The 20526-nt window shown below is 35.8% G+C and overlaps 1 protein-coding gene across 1 annotated transcript in view; it reads right to left on the minus strand.

The window, feature by feature from the left end:
- FREM3 (FRAS1 related extracellular matrix 3) overlaps window positions 1-20526 on the minus strand; it is a 91724-nt gene that overhangs the window by 31791 nt on the left and 39407 nt on the right. Inside the window, exons 3-6 of the mRNA XM_074275748.1 lie at window positions 17360-17506; window positions 13797-14027; window positions 5741-5866; window positions 2214-2465 (exon numbers count right to left, since the gene is read on the minus strand). Of these exons, the coding sequence (XP_074131849.1) occupies window positions 2214-2465; window positions 5741-5866; window positions 13797-14027; window positions 17360-17506 (756 nt within the window). The remainder of the gene's footprint in view (window positions 1-2213; window positions 2466-5740; window positions 5867-13796; window positions 14028-17359; window positions 17507-20526) is intronic.

The raw sequence follows: 20526 nt of genomic DNA on the forward strand, positions 1-20526 counted from the left end.
TGTGAGAGAGAGAGTATGTGAGAGAGAAACAGAGAGAGAGAGAGAAAGAGAGATAGTGTGAGAGAGAGAGAAAGAGAGAGAGAGAGTGTGAGAGAGAGAGAAAGAGAGAGATAGTGTGAGAGAGAGATAGTGTGAGAGAGAGAGAGAAAGAGAGAAAGAGATAGATAATGTGAGAGAGAGAGAGAAAGAGAGAGAGAAAGAGATAGATAGTGTGAGAGAGAGATAGTGTGAGAGAGAGAAAGAGAGAGAGAAAGAGAGAGATAGTGTGAGAGAGAGAGAAAGAGAGAGAGAAAGAGAGAGAGATAGTGTGTGTGAGAGAGAAAGAGAGATAGTGTGAGAGAGAGAGAGAAAGAGAGAGAAAGAGAGAGATAGTGTGAGAGAGAGAAAGAGAGAGAGAAAGAGAGAAAGAGAGAGAAAGAGAGAGATAGTGTGAGAGAGAGAAAGAGAGAAAAAGAGAGAGAGAAAGAGAGAGAGAGAAAGAGAGAGATAGTGTGTGAGAGAGAGAAAGAGAGAGATAGTGAGAGAGAGTGAGAGAGAGAAAGAGAGAGATATAGTGTGAGAGAGAGAGAAAGAGAGAGAGAGAGTGTGAGAGAGAGAGAAAGAGATAGATAGTGTGAGAGAGAGATAGTGTGAGAGAGAGAAAGAGAGAGATAGTGTGAGAGAGAGAGTATGTGAGAGAGAAACAGAGAGAGAGAGAGAGAGAGAGAAAGAGAGATAGTGTGAGAGAGAGAGAAAGAGAGAGAGAGAGTGTGAGAGAGAGAGAAAGAGAGAGAGAGAGTGTGAGAGAGAGAGAAAGAGAGAGATAGTGTGAGAGAGAGAGAGAAAGAGAGAGAGAAAGAGATAGATAGTGTGAGAGAGAGATAGTGTGAGAGAGAGAAAGAGAGAGAGAGAAAGAGATAGATAGTGTGAGAGAGAGAGAGAAAGAGAGAGAGAAAGAGATAGATAGTGTGAGAGAGAGATAGTGTGAGAGAGAGAAAGAGAGAGAGAAAGAGAGAGATAGTGTGAGAGAGAGAGAGAGAGAGAGAGAGAGAGAGAGAGAGAGAGAGAGAGAGAGAGAGAGAGAGAGACGGAGAGAGAGAGATGGAAATATTTAATCTGCTGCTTTCCCTTCAGCCATTACCATAATTTTTCCAAAGACAGGATATTGTATGGAACAGCTTAGCTGGTGATAAATTAGCCAGCCCAGCTGGGGAATGTCAACTTCTCAACTTCTTCTTGATTTACTAATATGGCAAAGTCACAGCATAGCTTCATACTTTATTGGTACAATGCTTAGGTTAATTAAAGCAAGGTGTTACATCTACACCACTGCCTCACTGGAAAGTGGGAGATAACTGTGGGTTCTTGAAAGCTTCTGCCAGAGGAAGCCAAGTTTGGGGGGTCCTACCAAACTGGAAAGGCTTGGGATAAGCCTGAGAATAGAATGTGAGTCTGTTATCTCTTCTTATCTCCCTAGATAAACTCAGAGAGCTGATTGTCAGGGTGTGTAAGTGTATGTACATTAGAGGATAAAATATCCACTCTTACAAATTTAAGGATCCCCAAAGCTTTGAAGCTCTGGGCCTAAAGTCAGCAAGACTCATCTTTCTGAGTTAAAATATGGCTCCAGATACTTAGTAGCTGAGCGATCCTAGGCATCACTTCACCCTGTTTGCCAAGTTTCCTCATCTGTAAAATGAGCTGGAGAAGGAAAGGCAAAGTACTACAGTATGTTCACCAAGAAAACCCCATAAGGGATCTCTTTAAAATGAGTTGGAGAAGGAAATGGAAAAGTAATACAGTATCTTCATCAAGAAAATCCCAAAAGGGATCGCTCTATAATGAGTTAGAGATGGAAATGACAAAATATTAACATTAAATATGTTCACCAAGAAACCCCAAAAAGGATCACTTAAAAATGAGTTGGAGAGGGAAATGGCAAACCGGTCCATTATCTTCACTTAGCAAACCCCAAAAGGGGTCACTAAGAGTTGAACATGACTGAAAAATCTCTGAACAATGACAGAGGGCTTACCCACTGTGTAATCCTGAACAAGTCCTTTAATTTGTTTGCCCTGGTTTTCCTCCTCTGTATTATAAGTGGGATGATCTTCTAGTTCCAAATCGAGGCTACTATGAAAACAAGCTCAGTTTACCTTTAACCGATGGGGTTAATGTGCCAGGGAAGCCAGTTAATCTAAAGGAGTTTGATAAAGTGACACAAATAAACCTACCATCATTAGCATCTTCCAGGATAACGACTTTGGTGCTGGGATATCTGACAGCAACTTGGCCACCCATTACCATGCTCAAAGTCACATTGAAGGTCTCCTCCTCTTCATAGAGGGAGTCATCAATGATGATCACTCGGCATCTTTTCTCAGTTTCATCCTTATCAAAACGGAGGATGCTGGTGTGGTCTTCAGGTCGGGAGATATAGTCAGAGTACGATAACACAGAGGAAGGAATTGTGCCTGAGGCAGTTCCTGTATGAGGAAGAAAGCCCACAAGTTAGGACTGGCAAGAAGTGGAACTCCAAATGGTTGAGTTGACTTTTTTGTAAACAATATTTTCCAACAGAATGACGCCTCTGTTAAAGAGCAAACACACCTGTATGGGACCTAAAAGTCTATATACTCCAGGTAAGAGGAGCTCTAGAATTAATTCTGATGCTTGGGGTGAGTCTTCAAAGTAAGGTTTCCACCAACATTGTAATAATAATGATAAAGTATATAGTCACATAGCACCTTACAGTTTACACTGAATTTTCCTCATAACAACTCTTTAACTGCATGGAATGGACTCTGATCCAGTTAGGAGCCTACATTCAAAACAAATTTATAAAGAAGGAAAAAAGGAAGGGAATAAGCATTTATTAAGCACCTACTAAGTGCCTAGATGGTGCAGTGAATAAAGTGCAAGGTCTAGAGTCTGGAGAGTCTGAATTTAAATTTAGCCTCAGGAAATTATTAACTGTGATCCTGGGTAAATCATTTAACCAATTTTTGCTTCAATTTCTTCAGTTATAAAATGGGAGAAGAAAATGGCAAACCATTCCAGTATCTTTGCTAAGAAAACTCTGTAAATGGTGTCATGCAAAGAGAAAAGTGAAATTGTTCCTGTCCTCAAGAAGCTTATTCTAACACTTGTACTTTGACAGATATGTTTATATCTATTTATGTATACATATATATATATACATATCTACTTATATCTCTACCTATATAGATATATCTATTTACCCAGGCAAAAACATATTTCTAAATCTGCTTGTCTGTGTCCAGAAATGATGTTGCTTACACTATTCTTGGCATCCGTGTATGTCAATGAGATTTATTAGGCCAGAAAAGTTAGACTTTAGAGTTAGGCTTGGTGATTAATGGTGTCTTCAACTTAGTCCAGTCTGGTCCATAATAATATTTCTTTTTTTTTTTTTTATTTTGGTGAAGGAATCATAGAATGTTAAAGTTGCCTACTAGCTATATTAACTATTCTTTGAAACTCTTCTCTATAACTCTAGCCCTTTCCCCAAAGAATTCTCTCTCCCTAGGGAAGTTTTCTGGATAGAAGATAAGTAATGAAAGAATAGTCATTGGAATTGAAGTAACAGAAGCAATCATTTAATTGGTACCCTTGGACACAGATTCCACCAGACTAAGTTGCTAAAAGGGGAAGTAAAAGGCTAGAGAGAAAATGTCCAGAGAGATGAGAAGACATGCTCCAGAGACATAAGTTCTATTACTGTGTTAGATTTTCTGTGCCTCAGTACACAAGAAGGAAAGAGGGAGAAGGAGCCTTAAGCTTTGACAGCCCCCCGATGAAGGAACAAATGACCTCTGCAACTCTGAATTTTATTTATTTTATTTTTTTTTTAAACTGTATCTCCTATTTTATTTATTTATTTTTATTATTTTTTTAATTTATATTTTTTTGACAGTATATATGCATGAGTAATTTTTTTTAAACATTATCCCTGTATTCATTTTTCCAAATTATCCCCTCCCTCCCTCTACTCCCTCCCCTAGATGACAGGCAATCCCATACATTTTACATGTGTTTCAATAAAACCTAGATACAATATATGAGTATAAATCCAATTTTCTTGTTGCACATTAAGTAATAGATTCCGAAGGTACAAGTAACCTGGGTAGATAGACAGTAGTGCTAACAGTTTACATTCACTTCCCAGTGTTCTTCTCTGGGTGTAGTTGTTTCTGTCCATCATTGATCAATTGGAAGTGTGCAACTCTGAATTTTAAATGATTCCCAAGAAGGACTCAGGTTTTCTGATGGCACCTTAAAGAACATGAGAGCAATAGAAGACTTGAAAGGACTTTCAGAACTGAGAATGGGGGTGGGATGTGGGAAGGAAAGCTATAAAGTGGAAAATAAACTTTCCCATTTTCCTTGCTCACAGAGCATGTAGAATGTTGGATGCAGAGGCTCTGATTAGCTGATAGAAGGCTTCCACATGAAAAAAAGATCCCCATCAAACATGATACTGCTCAAGACCAAGAGCCAAAGCAAATTCCAAGTTGGGTTCTCTTTATAGTAACTAATAGCTATCTTCATTAAATCTCTTTCTCAGTACATTTAACCCATGATAATCATCAAATCATTCTTTAATAGGCTTGTTTATGTAACAGAAGTTGAAATTTCCCCCCTTCTCTGTTACTTTCTTTGTTTATTTAAAAAAAATAATGACAATTAGAATCAATCAGGGGGGGCAGTGGATAGAGTGCCAGACCTGGAATCAGGAAGTCTCAGATATTTATTAGGTTTGGGACCCTGAACAAAACTGGAGAAGGAAATGGCAAAACACTAGTATCTTTGCTGAGAAAATTCTAAATGGGGTCACAAAGAGTAGGACATTAAAGAACAACAATAATAGTACCAGCCCACTGTTATTAACTTTTGGAGGATGGCTGAAGATATTTGATGTAGCCTGCATGGTGGAGTCTTTATTTTAAAATCAGAGAATCTCATAATTGAAAAGTACCTCAGGGGATATATAGAGTAATGTACACTTGAAAAAAAATTTTTTTACAATATGCCCAATAAGTGACTTTCGTTTGAAGACATCTACTGAGTAGATGTTCTTGACCACTAAAGGAAGCCTACTCCATTTTGGGATAGTTCTACATATTGGAAAATGTCTTAAGTTATGGTAATAATTACATAATCAATTCTACATTGCTATAAAAATGCTATGTATATTTTAAAGTCGGACAACAAGTGAACAACAAAAAAAGGTTAATTATTGTTGGAAGATTCCTGGCAAAATATGTAATCTGGAAAAATAAAGAAAGCTAAAGTTCTCTCACTGACACATTAATACAAGTTAACATGTAATTTGTCAAATTAGTTAGCATGGTACAATGGGAAAAAAAAATTCAACCTTTAGTCCCTGAATCTGGCTCTTCTACTTCTCATAAGTGTAACTTTGGCAGATCTCTTCCCCTCAGCTAATAAATGAGGGATTAAACTAATAACTCCTAAATTAATCTCAAACTTTAGACCTATGATCCTATGATTTTTTGTCAGCTTGGTGTCAGAGCACTAAAGGAAGAATGCCCTGAAAAAATACATTTGGACTATGTGATGAGATCAGGTTGGGAGTAGGAGATGTAGCCCAGAGAAGAGTGTGGAGAATGGGGTCACTGAAGATCAATCATTTTCTAATTTTGCTCAGGGCTAGTTTTGGCTCAAAATTGCAATCCCTATCTAAGAACAACAAGCCTGAACAACACGAGCAGCCTACCTTGGTGTGTAGAGCAGAGTACCATGAGTTCTTGGCTGACATCTCCAGACCGCCTGATGGGAATCAAGAGTTCACCAATGTCCTCCTCTATTCTGTATTCTGACTTTGGAATATAAACTGTTGATTCTAAAAAAGAGAATTTGTTGCAGATTATTTCTGTTTAAAAGCCTGTTTTTGTGTGTGAAGAGTTGGATAAACCCAGACCTGTTCAAAGTGATTAATTATACTTTACACAATACTTTATGGACCCATGATTTTATTAGTGTGAAACATTTCTCTATAGAGTCAAATAAAAGTTCTTCTGTGCCTAATAGATACTCTTGTGCAGTTATGGACAACCTGGTAGTTACCTGGATGAGAAATCTCAACTTAGCTGGGTTGGTCCTTGCCATATAAATATAATCTATTTTCTGTCTCTGTCTCTCTGTTTGTCTGTCTCTCTCTGTCTGTCTCTGTTTGTCTCTGTCTGTCTGTCTCTCTCTGGCTCTGTTTGTCTGTCTCTGTCTGTCTCTGTCTCTCTGTCTGTCTGTCTCTCTGTGTCTCTGTCTGTCTCTCTGTGTCTCTGTTTGTCTGTCTCTGTCTCTCTGTCTGTTTGTCTGTCTTTCTCTCTGTCTCTGTTTGTTTGTCTGTCTCTCTCTGTCTCTCTCTATCATCACCCCCCCCAACACTATCTGAATGTCCCATCACTAAAATCAAACTGGCAAGCAAATTAAGAGCAAACTCTGCCAGATTATACTAAAATGAAAAGGCTTTATGTATTGACTTTCCAATGTACTGCCTTAAGATCATGCTGATTCAAAGAGGCTCAACCAGAAAGTTGGCTATAAGGTACTGATTTTTTTCAATAGCAGTAATTCATAGAGACATTCATTACTGGGAAATACTAAACAAGGAGAAGACACAGTCTCTGTCCCCAATGTTCTAGAGATAACAAATGAAAGAATTAGAAAAACAAGACATAACAAAATATAACTAGTGCCAAGAATGTGTTAATATTACTTTCTCCTACTAATATTCCCTTCTCTCCCCACATGTGGGCCCCAAGAATAGCTGTTGCAGGTTAAAGGGTATATGTTTCCTCAAAACCATAGCTTATGAGTTCCCACAATGTTTATTTTTGCCTTTAGTCTGCCAGAGGAGAGAAGACTTTTGGGTTATTTCAGCTGTAGTCTATTAGAGAATGGGTCAATAAATTATGGGCCAAATACAGCTCAGACTTTTTAAAAAATGATTTCCCATATAAGAATAATTTTTACATTTTAAAATGGAATAAAACTATATTAAAAATGTAAGAAAACTATTCCTTATTTATTGGACAATAAAAGGAACAGGCTTGATTTGGCATATAGACTAATTTGTTCATCTCTGCATTAGAATATAGTGGCTAGAAATCAGGATACCAGCTCTTTAGTCATAGCCATCATTCTTCTTAAAAAAGGGGGGGGGGCAGATAGAATCCCCTGAGGCTAAGTTTAAATCTTTTCTTTTCAATCTGTAAATCTGAGCAGAGACGCTAGTCCTCTGCTCTGGACAACTAACTGATTTAGGATTCAACCACCCCAAGCTATTTTCAGGTTAGCATATAAATGAATTTAAGTCAGAACAAAAAATCAGTTAAGGATGCAAAGTCATAATTCTCCATGGATGTGTTTTTGTCTTTATTTTGCATCTCTGTGATCCTAGGTTCTTTTGGAACATCAGGGAACTATGAAGGAAATTACTTTTTCAGAACACTGTTTGATCATTCATGGTTAAAAAAAAAATAAAAGAAGCACAGATAATGAAAATCTATCTTGGTCAATATTTCTTACTAAAACCCCATTAGCAAGGGGATGGCTAGGTGGCTCAGTGGATAGAGCAACAAACCTGAAGTCAGGAGGACCTGAGTTTAAATGTGACCTCAGACACTTAACACTTCCTAGATGTGTGACCCTGGGCATGTCACTTAACCCTAATCATCTCAGCAAAAACAAATAAACAAGTAAATAAATAAATGAATGGATGGATGAATAAATAAACAAACAAATAAATAAGTAAATAAATAAAACTAACCAAGCTAACCAAGTTCTCTTATCCATCTCCTAACATTTCCCATCGAAAGCTTTCTACATGAATAGCTATTTGGGAAATATTATCCTTATGTCTCTAAAAGGTGAAAACAAAGCCAAATGCCCACCTATCATATTTTGGGAAATTTATGGAAGGATTTGAATTATTGCAGAGATGAGTTACAGCCAGCTGGACTTTAAATGAATAGTGAGTAGAGGGATTGCCAGTGAATGACTTGGGGACTTTCAGACGAAGGACACACTCCTTTTAGTCTACAGAGTTTGTTCTGGGGTCCTCCATCTGACCAGGACCAGTATCTGTGTGATAAGTCTTCAGCAACAATGTAATTTGAGATTAGATCCATCCACTTATATGGTGAAAAAGCCATACTTCTAATGTCATCAGAGCCCCTCTTGAAAGTTTTGCTTTTGAAGATTTACAAGCACTTATTGGCCGAGTGACATATGCTTGCATCTGTGGATAGTTTTCTGTGTACTAGCTGTCTAGAGGACACAAACCTAAGTTGTGGATAATCCTTTCCAAACTTGTGACTGGTCTCTGACCATCAACAGCCATGCATGTCCACTGTCTAGTGCAAACCCTGGGATGGACTGGTTTCCACAATTAACATATGGCTAATAAACAATGCCATTGAAAGGTGGTGGTTATCTGAGGATGGGTGTTCTGCTCAGTTTGGATAATAACAAATGTCCTGAGAATAACCTTAGCTGGAAGCTACTTCTGCAGAAAAATTTAGAGGAAAAACTCTGAAAATTTGGTTGTATTTTGAAAAGCAAATTCGTGAGACTATATGAAGCTATGCTTGAAGGAAATCTACCAATTCAACATTCAAACAAGTTCATATATCAGTAGCATCTTGAATCATGAGTGTCTTGCTGCACTCAAAATTTTTAAAAAGGCCATCCAGATCCCTCACTTTAATTTCTGAGTGCCTTGCTTCTTTTTCTGATTAAACATCTCATTGATGATTTATTTGTGTCTATATTGTCCTTTACGGGAGAAATGTCAAATTCAGAGCCCAGGTTTCCAGCCAGTAAAGCCTCCAAGTGCAGCTGAACCAAGTGAATATGTTAAACAAAATAATATTTTAATATAATATTTAATGTAAAATGTAGATAATATTAATTTGCAGTTTTCTAAGTCAATATGCCTAGAGAGATCCATTTCTATTTGAATCTGACATTATTGCTTTAGAGGATCTGCAGCCCATGTGCTAATCTAGGGGAAAGGCCTTTATAATAACCTTCTAATTAGTCTTGTCTTAAATCTCTTCCCAGGCCAATCCGTTCTCTTTTCAGCTTTCAAAGTGATTTTCCTAAAGTGCCGGGTCATGTTATTCTCCTGTGACCCTTTCTCCACCTTCCAATAAACTCCAGTGGGTTCCCTACTTTTCACAGCATCAGAAGTCAAGTCATCTGTTTGGCCATTTACAATTTGGTTCCTTTCTAAATTTCCAGTCTCTTTACTTTTTTTACTTTTTCATGCACTCTACGATCCACTTTCACTGGCTTTCACTCAGTGACACAATCTCCTTACTCTGTGCTTTTGGACTGGGTATCATAAATGCTTGGAACACTCTGACCCTTTGTTTTGGATCTTTAGCTTTCCTGGTTTCCTGGTTATCTAAAATCCCACCTTCTTGCTTGAGTCCTTTTCTGGTCCTCTCCATTGCTGGTACCTTCCTTCTGAAATGTGCATCCATTAAATCTGTCTGTATCTTACATTGTCTTTCTCTGATCACTAGAATATGAGCTTATTGAGGGTAGGGATAACGTTTTTGTTGGGTAATGAGGTGGTGAAGTGGATGGAGGGCTGGATCTGGAGTCAGAAAGACTCCTCTTTATAAATTCAAATGTGCCTCAGATACTCACTAGCTGTAAGACCCTGGACAAGTCACTTAATCCTATTTGCTCATCTGTCAAATGGGCTGGAAAAGAAATAGTAAACAAATATTTTTGCTTTTCTTTGAATTCCTAGTTTCTAACAAAGTATTTGACACAAAATACTTACTGCTTAATATGTGAATGCTTGTTGACTGACCAATTTAAGTTGTATGACTGAACCAAGACTCAGAACATTATATTGCTTCTTTAACAAAAAAAAATGACCATTTATTTATTCATTTTTGAATGTTTAATAGTATTTTATTTTTTCCAGTTACATGTCAAGAAAATTTTTAGCATTCATTTTTACAAGATTTTGAGTTCCAAATTTTTCTCCCCCCCCTTCTGAAGATTATAGGCAGATTGATACAGTTTATATATGTACTATCATGTAAAACATATTTCCATATAAGTCACAGTTGTGAAATAAGAAATCAATTGAAAAAAAAAACAAGAATGAATAAAGTAAAGTGAAAAAATATGCTTCAATTTGTATTTAGAGTCAGTCCATCAGTTCTTTATCTGGATATGGATAGCATTTTCCTTTGTGAGTTCTTCGTATTTGTCTTACATTATTGTGTTGACTAAGAAGAGTTGAGTTATTCATAGTTGATCATCATAGTTGATACTGTATACAAAATTTTTTTTGGTTCTTCTCATTTCACTTTGCATCAGTTCATACAAATATTTCCAGGTTTTTCAGTTTATTTCATATTGAACAATAGTACTCCATTATATTCATATTCCAGAGCTTGTTTGGCCATTCCCCAGTTGATGGGCATTCCTTCAGGTTCCAATATTTTGCCATCATGAAAATGGCTGTTATAAATTTTTTTTGCACATGTAAATCTTTCCCTCATTTTTATGAATTTTTTTTGGATACAGACTTAGTAGTAGCATTGCTAGATAAAAGAGTATGTATGTATCCTTTGGTTGCTCTTTAGGTATAGTTCCAAATTGCTCTCCAGATGTTTGGATTAATTCATAATTATACAAACAGTGCATTAGTGTCCCAATTTTCCCATATCATTTCCAACATTTATCACTTTTCTTTTTTGTCTTATTTGCCAATCTGATAAGTGTGAGGTGATATTTTAGAGCTGTTTTAATTTGGATTTCTCTAATCAAAAGCAATTTAGATCAATTCCTCATGTGCCTATAGCTTTGATTTCTTCATCTAAAAACTGCCTTATATCCTTTGACCATTTATCAATTGGGGCTAATATTCTTAGAAATTTGACTCAGCTCTCTATATACCTGAGAAATAAGATCTTTATCAAAGACACATGCTATAAAGATTGTTTTCCAGCTTTCTTTTTTCCTTTTAATCTTGGTTGCATTGGTTTTATTTGTACAAAAGCCTTTAAATTTAATATAAATAAAATTATCTGTTTTGCATTTAATAATATTCTCTATCTCTTGTGTGGTCATGAGTTCTTTCCCTCTCCATAGACCTGATAGATAGCTAATTCCTTCTTCTTCTTCTTATTTGATTATATTGCCACTCTTTATGAATAAATTATGTACCCATTTTGATCTTATCTTGGTATATGGTGTAAGATGTTGGTCTATTCTTAGTCTGTGTCCTGTAGTTTTTCGGTTTTCCCAACAGTTTTTGTCAAATAGTGACAAAATTGGAGTCTTTGGGTCTATAAAACACTACATTACTATGGTTACTGACTACTATGCCTTGTGCATCAAATTTATTCCACTGATCCACCACTATCTTTCTTACTCAGTATCAGATAGTTTTGATGATTACTGTTTTATATTATTTGAGATCTGATTTTTCTAGGTCACCTTTCTTTGTAGTTTTTTTCATGAATTCTCTAGATATTAGATGATTAGCCTTTTGTTCTTCCAGATGATTTTTTGGGGTTATTTTCTCTAGCTCAATCAGATAATTTTTTGATTATTTGATTGCTATGGCACTGAATAAGTAAATTAGTTTAGGCAGAATTGTCATTTTTATTATACTGGCTCAGCCTATCCATGAAGAGTTGATATTTTCCCACTTGTTTAGATAGGATTTTATTTGTGTGAACATTATTTTGTAATTGTGTTCATATAGTTCCTGGGTTTGTCTTGACAGGTAGACTCTTAAGTATTTTATATTGTTTACTTTTTAAAATGGAATTTCTCTTTCTATTTCTTGCTGCTGGACTTTGTTGATCATATAAAGAAATAATAATGATTTATGTGGTTTATGCTAAAGTTTTAATTATTTCAAGTAATTTTTAGTTGATGCTCTAGAGTTCTCTAAGTATACCATCATTTCTGTAAAAAAATTCTAGTTTTGTTTAATGATAGTTTTGTTAATTCCTTTATTTTTCTTTTCTTATTGCTATAGATAAGATTTATAGAACTATATTAAATAATAGTGGTGATAATGGGCATCCTTGTTCCACTCCTGATCTTATTGCAAAGGCTTCTAGCTTATTTCTATTATAGATAATGATTACTCATGATTTTAGATAGTTACTGCTTGTGATTTTAAGGAATGCTCCATTTATTCTTAGGTTTCAGTGTTTTTAATAGGAATAGATGCTATATTTTGTCAAAGGTTTTTTCAGCATTTATTGAGATAATTATATGATTTCTGTTGGTTTTGTTACTACGACCATTTGAAAGAAATCAACAAAAGAAATTTTGTTACTACAGCCATTTAAAAGAAGCAATCCACACATGAAAAATCAGGAGGATGAGGAAGATATATTGCCCAGATTATGACATGCGGTTGGATAGGCAGCCTATGTCCATTAGTACATATAACTTGGACAAACATGGTAGATGAACATTGAAGTAGACCTAGAATTAAACAGGAAGGAGAGACCAGGATGAATCCTATATGGGAAATAGTGCAGCACTTTCATTGACCTGGACTTGCTCAGGGTCACAAATGTTCATCTTATCAACATCAATATTCTCTAAAGAGAAAGATGATGGATAGCATGCATGGAAGACCAGGACTCAGACCAGGCTTCTGACACTGATCGTTACTTAGGGCAATTGTGTCTCAGCATCCCAGAATCTCAGGAGAGCCTAAGATTAAGACTCTCTGAGACTATAATTCTTAGATGGATGATGATGTACATGAATGGTGGGAACTCTCATCTTGATGAAGTTGTCACATTAATTGTGCCATGAAACATGACTCACCATCATTCCCGAAGATTCAAAGCTGCAGGTGACCCAGTGGCAATTTCACTGGTAATAGTGATGACAATGGTGATGGAGCGATGTATAGCGAGGATAAGAAGCATGCATAAGAAGGATCATTAGATATGATCCTTGAGATTTTTTGAGGAAAAAGTGACATAAAAAGAATCACCAAAAGACATGCATGACCAAGAAAATTACAAGGGTTAGATATCTTGTAGGAGTGAGACTAGCAAATGCATATGAGAGGGTTAGAAAAAATGATAAGATTTCTAAAATATTGGGTTGTGGCTCTGTGTAGAATATGGAAGAGAATTACAGAGATTAAGATAATATGAACTAGGTGATGGACTAATCACACTGATGAGCTCAAGGATCCTTTGAAGTATACACCCTACTTCACATACCACAATGGTCATACAAAATGGAATCCTGAAAATGTTTAATTAGAGATGGGAAGTGTAGTGGATAGAGTGTTAGACTCATAGTCAGGTTGACAAGTTTAAAACTTGGTTCAAACATTTGCTTGTTGTGGTGAAGTAATTTTTTCAATCATGTCTGACTCTCCTTGATCCCATTTTGGGGTTTTCATGACAAAGATATTGGAGTGATTTGCAATTTCTCCAGCTCATTTTACAGATGAGGAAACTGAGGCAAATAAGGTTAAGTGGGTTGCCCAGAGTCACAGAACTAGTTAGCGTCTGAGGTGGAATTTGATTTATCAGACACTTGCTAGCTGACTGAAACTGTAAGCCACTCTCTTACCCCCCTCAATTCCTCATCTGTAAAATAATGAGATTTAGAAGACTTCTGACATCTTTTTTAGCTCCAAGTCTATGATTCTTGCATAGTCACAGAGCTAAATGGGAATTACGGAGGCTGGAGGAAGACACAGTAAAGGCTATTATAACACAACTACTAATACACTGGTTAACACTACGTACCATCACTGGGATCAATGATTTCAACAGTTGCCATCTTTGGAAACTCCAGGGCAGCCATGACAGGGTCAGAAAGAATGATCTGGAAGGTCTCCGAAGCCTCATATTTGCCATCTGAAATAATCCTCACTCTCCACATGGCTGTAGACTGGCCAGGATTGAACTGAACCTGCTTTTGGGGTTTTCCTTTGAAATCTTTGTCCTTTTGTGCTGTCCCATCTTTGGTTCCAATACCTGAATAAAAACGTGAACATGAACCAATGGAAAATGAGGGTTATTATATTATATAATTATATATATATAATATAAGGTTATATGCCAACTCTAAGATCTCTTCTAGCTCTAGAGAGAGGATTCTATAAACACCTGATTGAGGTGCAAGATTTTTTTCCTTTCAACATGTTCTCCATTACTAGATAGTTAATTTATCTACTAATTGGATAAAACAGAAATGACCAAAGAAAGGCTGAACATCTCTAACAGATTTACTTTTTGTAACATTTGTAGAGTGATTTCTACATGACAACCCTGTTATCCACAGTTCCCACATATAAGGAAACTGAGAGAAATTAGGTGATTTGCTCAAGATCACAGAACTGGTAAATATCCTAACTGGTACTTGAACCTGCATCTTTTGACATTAAGGTCATAGTATTATGTTGTTTCCCTCTTCTAGGGTCACTGACTAAGGAATATAGGTGCATAACCACAGGTAAGTGAAAGAGGTTAATTTGGTGATCTGTAAGATCCCTTCTGGTTCTAGTTTCTGGGAATGGTAATAACATTAATGAATAATTTTTGTGTAGCATTTTTAGTTTTTCATATTTCTTTTTCTCCTCTTTCTCCTCACTCCATCATTATCACCACCATCATCACCATCATCATCACCATCATCACTACCATCATCATCACCATCATCACCACCATCATCACCACCATCATCACCATCATCATCACCATCATCACCATCATCATCACCATCATCACCATCATCATCACCATCATCATCACCATCATCACCACCATCATCATCACCATCATCATCATTATCACCACTATAATCATCATAATCACTATCATCCTACCATCATCATCATTACTATCATCATCATCACTGTTATCACCACCACCACCATCATCATCATTACTATAATCATTCTAATCAGCAGCAAGCACAGGATTTGAAATCAGATCTCCTAATTCCAAAGAAGAGCTGGAGAATTCAAATTCAGACTCTTACACATATTCTCTGTATGACCTTGGAGAATGATATATTTTTTAAATTCTAAAATGGGGATAATAGCAACTAATTCTGAGTGTTGTTATGAAGATAAAATGAGAAAATGTTCATAAAATGCTTTACAAACTTAAAGAGATATATAAATTCTAGAAGATAAAAAGAATAAGACTAAGAAGAGGAAAAGCTAGCTTTTTTCCCCTTCATTTTTTTCTTAGATTCTGGAAAGAAGACTTGAGAAATGTGGCTAAGAATCCCTGGCTAAACCGTAACTTTTAGAACAGTCAGTCCAAGAGAAAGAATAACATAATGGGCTTTATTCTCCTTCCAATGTGAGAAAGGGCTGAAGAGGGCTTTCTGTGAGTCGTAAAGCAAGACCTGAGCTAGATGCAGTTTGCCCCAGGTGCTCAAATCAGTTTTCCTAGGCCTTCTCCACTGATATGTTTTTCCTTTTAATTTCTCACTGTGAGTTTAATGATGCACAGAATCCCACCTCACCGTTTCATACTTCATTACTGCCTGACACCAGCTATTATCAAATGCTTTACTGGAATGAGATTAATGGGCCCTTGTCATGTCAAATTCTTTGCCTCCTAGAGAATCTGGTGCCCTGGAAAAGGCTCCTGAGGGCCATGCGGTGTGAAATGATTTCCAAATTAGGAAGCTCGATACTGATTGTTTTTCAAAATTGTATTTGAGTACTTGGATTGTGACCTGACATGGAAGGTTAGAAGGCACAGTGGATAGAGATTGCTGGGCTTGGAGCTAGGAAGACCTCGATTCAAAACGTCCCTCCCACACTGGTTGTGTGACCATGGACAAGACTCAGTTTTCTCATCTGTAAAAGATGAGGTTGGACTTGATGGCTCCAAATTCAGGGTTCTTTCTATTTTACTAATGGAAAATGCCCAAATAAGAGAGATCAAGTCATCAATACAGGTGTTTATTCAGCAGGTAAATGAGAGGGGGAAATGATATTGAGCTGTGATAAAAAGGGGAGTGATTTGCGGAATATGGTATGAAGTAGGTAAACAGTCTGTGTTGCTAGAAAACATGGCATTGAGCTGTGGTTTAACAGGAGAGGAATAGAGTTTCACAGAAAGAGGGGGGGAAGTGCAAAACTAGATGATGTATTTGGCACATCCAAACCAATAATTGTCAAGGAGCAAAAATAGTCCATCATGAACCTGTGAACCACTAACATATTCCTCAAACAAAATCTGGCTGTGTCATTCTTCCGCTCAAGAAGCTTCCATGGTCCCCTATCACATCTAGAATCAATAAATACTCCTCTGTTTGGCATCTGAAACCCACTTCAATCCGACTCCAGCCCACACTCTTTTATATTACTCGTTCTCATGCCCTCAAAAGTCTCATCAAATCCACTTAGTGGATTTGTATCATGACATTCCATCTAATCTTTTATGTGTGGACAGTTAGCTGCTGGTGCAGTGGATAAAGCGCTGGGTCTGGGGTGATATTCCTGAGTTCTAATCTAGCCTCAGACACTTTTGAGCAAGTCACATAATCCTATTTTCTTTCATTTTCTCATTAATTAAAAGCTAGAGAAATGACGTGGAGCAGGAACTGTAAAATACCACTCTAGTATTTTTGCCAAGAAAATCCCAAATAAAGTCACAAAGAGTCAGACAGACTGAAAATGACTCAACTTTTTATGCCTGAAAGTCTTTCCTTCCTTACTTTTTTCTCTGGGGATTCAAGTTCTTTTTAAAGTTCAGTTCAATTTTCTCCTATAGGAGACCTTTCCCGATTCGTTCCAGTTGCTTTTATTCTTCTACAAATTATTTTGTACATATATTTTGTATATTTTTGTAGATAGTTTGTACATAGATCCCTCTCTTCTCCTCCCCAGCAGGAAGTAAAGAAACACAAGTGAGTTCAATTCCAACTTCAGACTCTTCCTGCTTATGTGATCCTGGGCAAATCACTTAATTTATGTCTTTCTCAACAATAAAATGGGGATAATAAAACCACTCTCATAGGATTGTTATGAGGATCAGTTCAGATAATATTTGTAAAAGAAGTGTTCAGCACAGTATTTGGCACATAATAAGCATTATTTAAATGCTTATTCCCTTTGCTTTCTGAAACATAATAGGTGCATAATAAATGCTCATAAAGGGAATTGAATTAATTAGGGAATTTAAGCTTTTCCCCAGTCTTTAAAACTGTGATCAATTGAATCCAAACCAGCCACCAGCCACTAGTCAGCTTTATAAACAATGTCTTTTTTTTTTTCTTGGAATTTTGGAAGCAAGGATTTCCAGATTCCTATGACATCACAAATAACCAATGAGAAGTCACATACTGATAAAGGATGTCTCTTTCAGGTATCCTCTGCGCTTGAGGGTTACTTCTAAGAATTTGGAGTCTTCATTGATGACATAATGCTCTTTCTCTAGGGAAATCCAAGCCCAGTTTAGATGGAAAGATTGACTCCTTAGCTTATTTCCTCCTGTAATTAAAAAGAAGAAAACGGAGAGATCAAGTCACAGATTTTTGAAAGGAAGGCTTTGGTGACGTGGGCTTGCTTCATTCTTTTGAGACAATGACACAAGAGACAAAATACCCCCAACTCCTCAACACACCACAACAAGCAGAAGAGGAAAGATCTTCAGACTTAGATTCAGAGAATCATAGATTTAGAGCTGAAAAAAAATAGGGAAAGAAGGAATTCTACCAAATTCTTTCTATGATACAAATATTATATGGATACTTAAACCAGAGAAAGAAACCAAAGACCAATTTCCCTAATAAATATTCAGGCAAACATTTTAAATAAAATATTAACAATGAAATTGTAACAATATATCACATAGATCATGCCCAATGACTGAGCTAGATTTTAAACAGGAATATAGGGTTGGTTCAATATTAGGAAAATTGTAAGCAAAAGTGAGAGTATTAATAACAAATAGTCATGTGACCTTTCTCAAAAGAGGCAGAAAAAACTTTTGACATAATACAATATTCATACTTGTTAAAATACTAGAAAACAGAGGAATATATGGAATTTTCCTTAAATGATATATAGTACCTATCCAAAATCAAGAACAAGTATTATCTATAATGAGAATAAGTTAGAAATCTTTTCAGTAAGATCAGAGATGAAGCTAGGATGTCCATTATTACCATTGCTATTCCATATTATACTAGAAAATGGTAACTATAGCAATAAGACAAGAAAAAGAAATCAAAAGAATAAGTATGGCAATAAGGAAATAGCATTATTACTTTTTTTTTTTTGCAGATAATAGAATGGTTTTGCAGATGACAGGATGGTAAACTAAAAAGCTAATTAAAATAATTAACAACTTTAGCAAAGCTGTGAGATATAAAATAAGCCTGCACAAATCATGGATATTTGTATACATTTCCAATAAAATTTTGCAGGAAAAAAGAGAAAGAGAAATTCCATTTAAAATTACTACGGACAGTTTGAAATACTTGGGAGTCTATCTGCCAAGAGCCATATTGGAACTATATGAATACAATTATAAAACACTTTTCATAGAAATGAAGACAGATCTAAATAATAGGAGAAATATTAATTGCTCCTGAGTAGTCCAAGCCAATATAATAAGAGTGACAACTCTACCTAATTTTAATATACTTATTCAGTATCATACCAATAAAAGTGACAAATAATTATATTATAGTTCTAGAAAAATTTCATCTGGAAGAATATCAAGGAATTTAATGAAGAAGATGGGAATGAAAGGGATTTAGCAGTACCAGGTTTTAAATTATATTATAAAGCTCCTGTACTCATAAAACCAGTTTGGGTCCTGGGTAAATAATAGAGAACTTCATTAGAAGAACAACTTAAGCTACATAACATACAGAAGCTTAGAAGCATAAAAACATAGTGTTTGAAAACTCCAAAATCCCTATTGTTGGGACAATAACTCACAAGTTGAGAATAACTTTTGGGAAAACTGGAAAGTAGCCTATCAGAAACTAGGCACAGATCAGCATCTCGAATGATATATCAAGATAAACTTACAATGGGCACATGATTTAGACATAAAGGCTGTTATCATAAGAAAATTAGGAGAGCAGAGAAGAAATTATTTGTCATATCTATGGATAGGGGAATCATTCATGACCAAATAAGTGATAGAAAGGATCAGAAAGGATCACAGAAGGTAAAAATGAATAATTTTGAATGCATAAAATCACAAAAGTTTTTACACAAATAAAATCAATGTAGCTAAAATGAAAAGAAAATCATAGAAATGGAAAAATCGTTTCAGCAAATTTCTCTGAAAAAAATCTCATTTTTTTAAAATGGGAAATTGAATCAACTTTACAAGATTAAGAAATATTTTTCAATGTATAAATGGCCAAAGGTTATAAATAGTTTTCAGATGAAATCAAAATTATCGATAATCATATGAAAAATACTCTCAGAAAAATGTCAATTAAAGGGTAGCTAGCTTGTGTAGTGGATAGAATACTGGCCCTGAAGTCAGGAGGACCTGAGTTCAAATCTGACCTTAGACACTAACTATGTAACCCTGGGCAAATCAATTAATCCCAATTGTCTTGCCAAAAAAAAAAAAAAGGGGTTAAAACACCTCTGAGGTTCCATCTCACATATCTCACATCCATCATATTGCCTAAAATGTCAAAAAAGGAAAATGACAAGTGTTGGGGGGGTAGAGTTACATTAATAGTATTATAGTTGGTGGAACTGTGAACTAGTTCAAATAATCTGGTAAACAATGTAAAAATTATGTCCCCAAAGCTATTAAACTGCATACCATTTGACCCAGTAATATTGATACCATGTGTATTGCCCAAAGAGATCAAAGAAAAGGGACCCATGAATAAAAATATTTATAACAACTTGTGTGTGTGTGTGTGTGTGTGTGTGTGTGTGTGTATGGTGGTGATGGGGATGGTAAAGAATTTAAACCTGAAGAGATATCCATCAATTAGGGAATGGATGAGCAACATATAGTATATGAATGTGATGGAATCTAATTGTGCTATAAGAAATGATGGAGAAGATAGATTCAGAAAAACCTGGGAATACTTGTATGAACTGATGCAAAGTTAAACTAGCAGAACCAGAAGAACAATTTATACAGTAACAGCAACATTACAATTAATGATACAGACAGTAACTCTTTCTTTCAGGAACATTACAATTAATGATACAGACAGTAACTCATTCTTTCTTTCTTTGGCATAGATGAAGGAAAAATTTGTTTTGTATGACCATACATTTTAGAAATGATTTTTTTTTGTCTTTTCAGTGTGTCAAGGAATGAGAAGAGAGAGAGGGAGATTGGGAACAGAAAATAACAAAAAAATGAATTCACACACACAAAAAAGACTATTTTGGACAACTTTTCTCACATTCTATCAGGTTTTGACAACCACTATTTGGCCAAAAAAATGAGAGAGGTACAAGTGATGAACCTCATGATCTTCCTCTGATTTACAGATAAGAAAAATAAAAATCCA

The sequence above is a fragment of the Sminthopsis crassicaudata genome, chromosome 6 (genome assembly GCF_048593235.1).
Source record: "Sminthopsis crassicaudata isolate SCR6 chromosome 6, ASM4859323v1, whole genome shotgun sequence".
Lineage (NCBI taxonomy): Eukaryota > Metazoa > Chordata > Mammalia > Dasyuromorphia > Dasyuridae > Sminthopsis > Sminthopsis crassicaudata.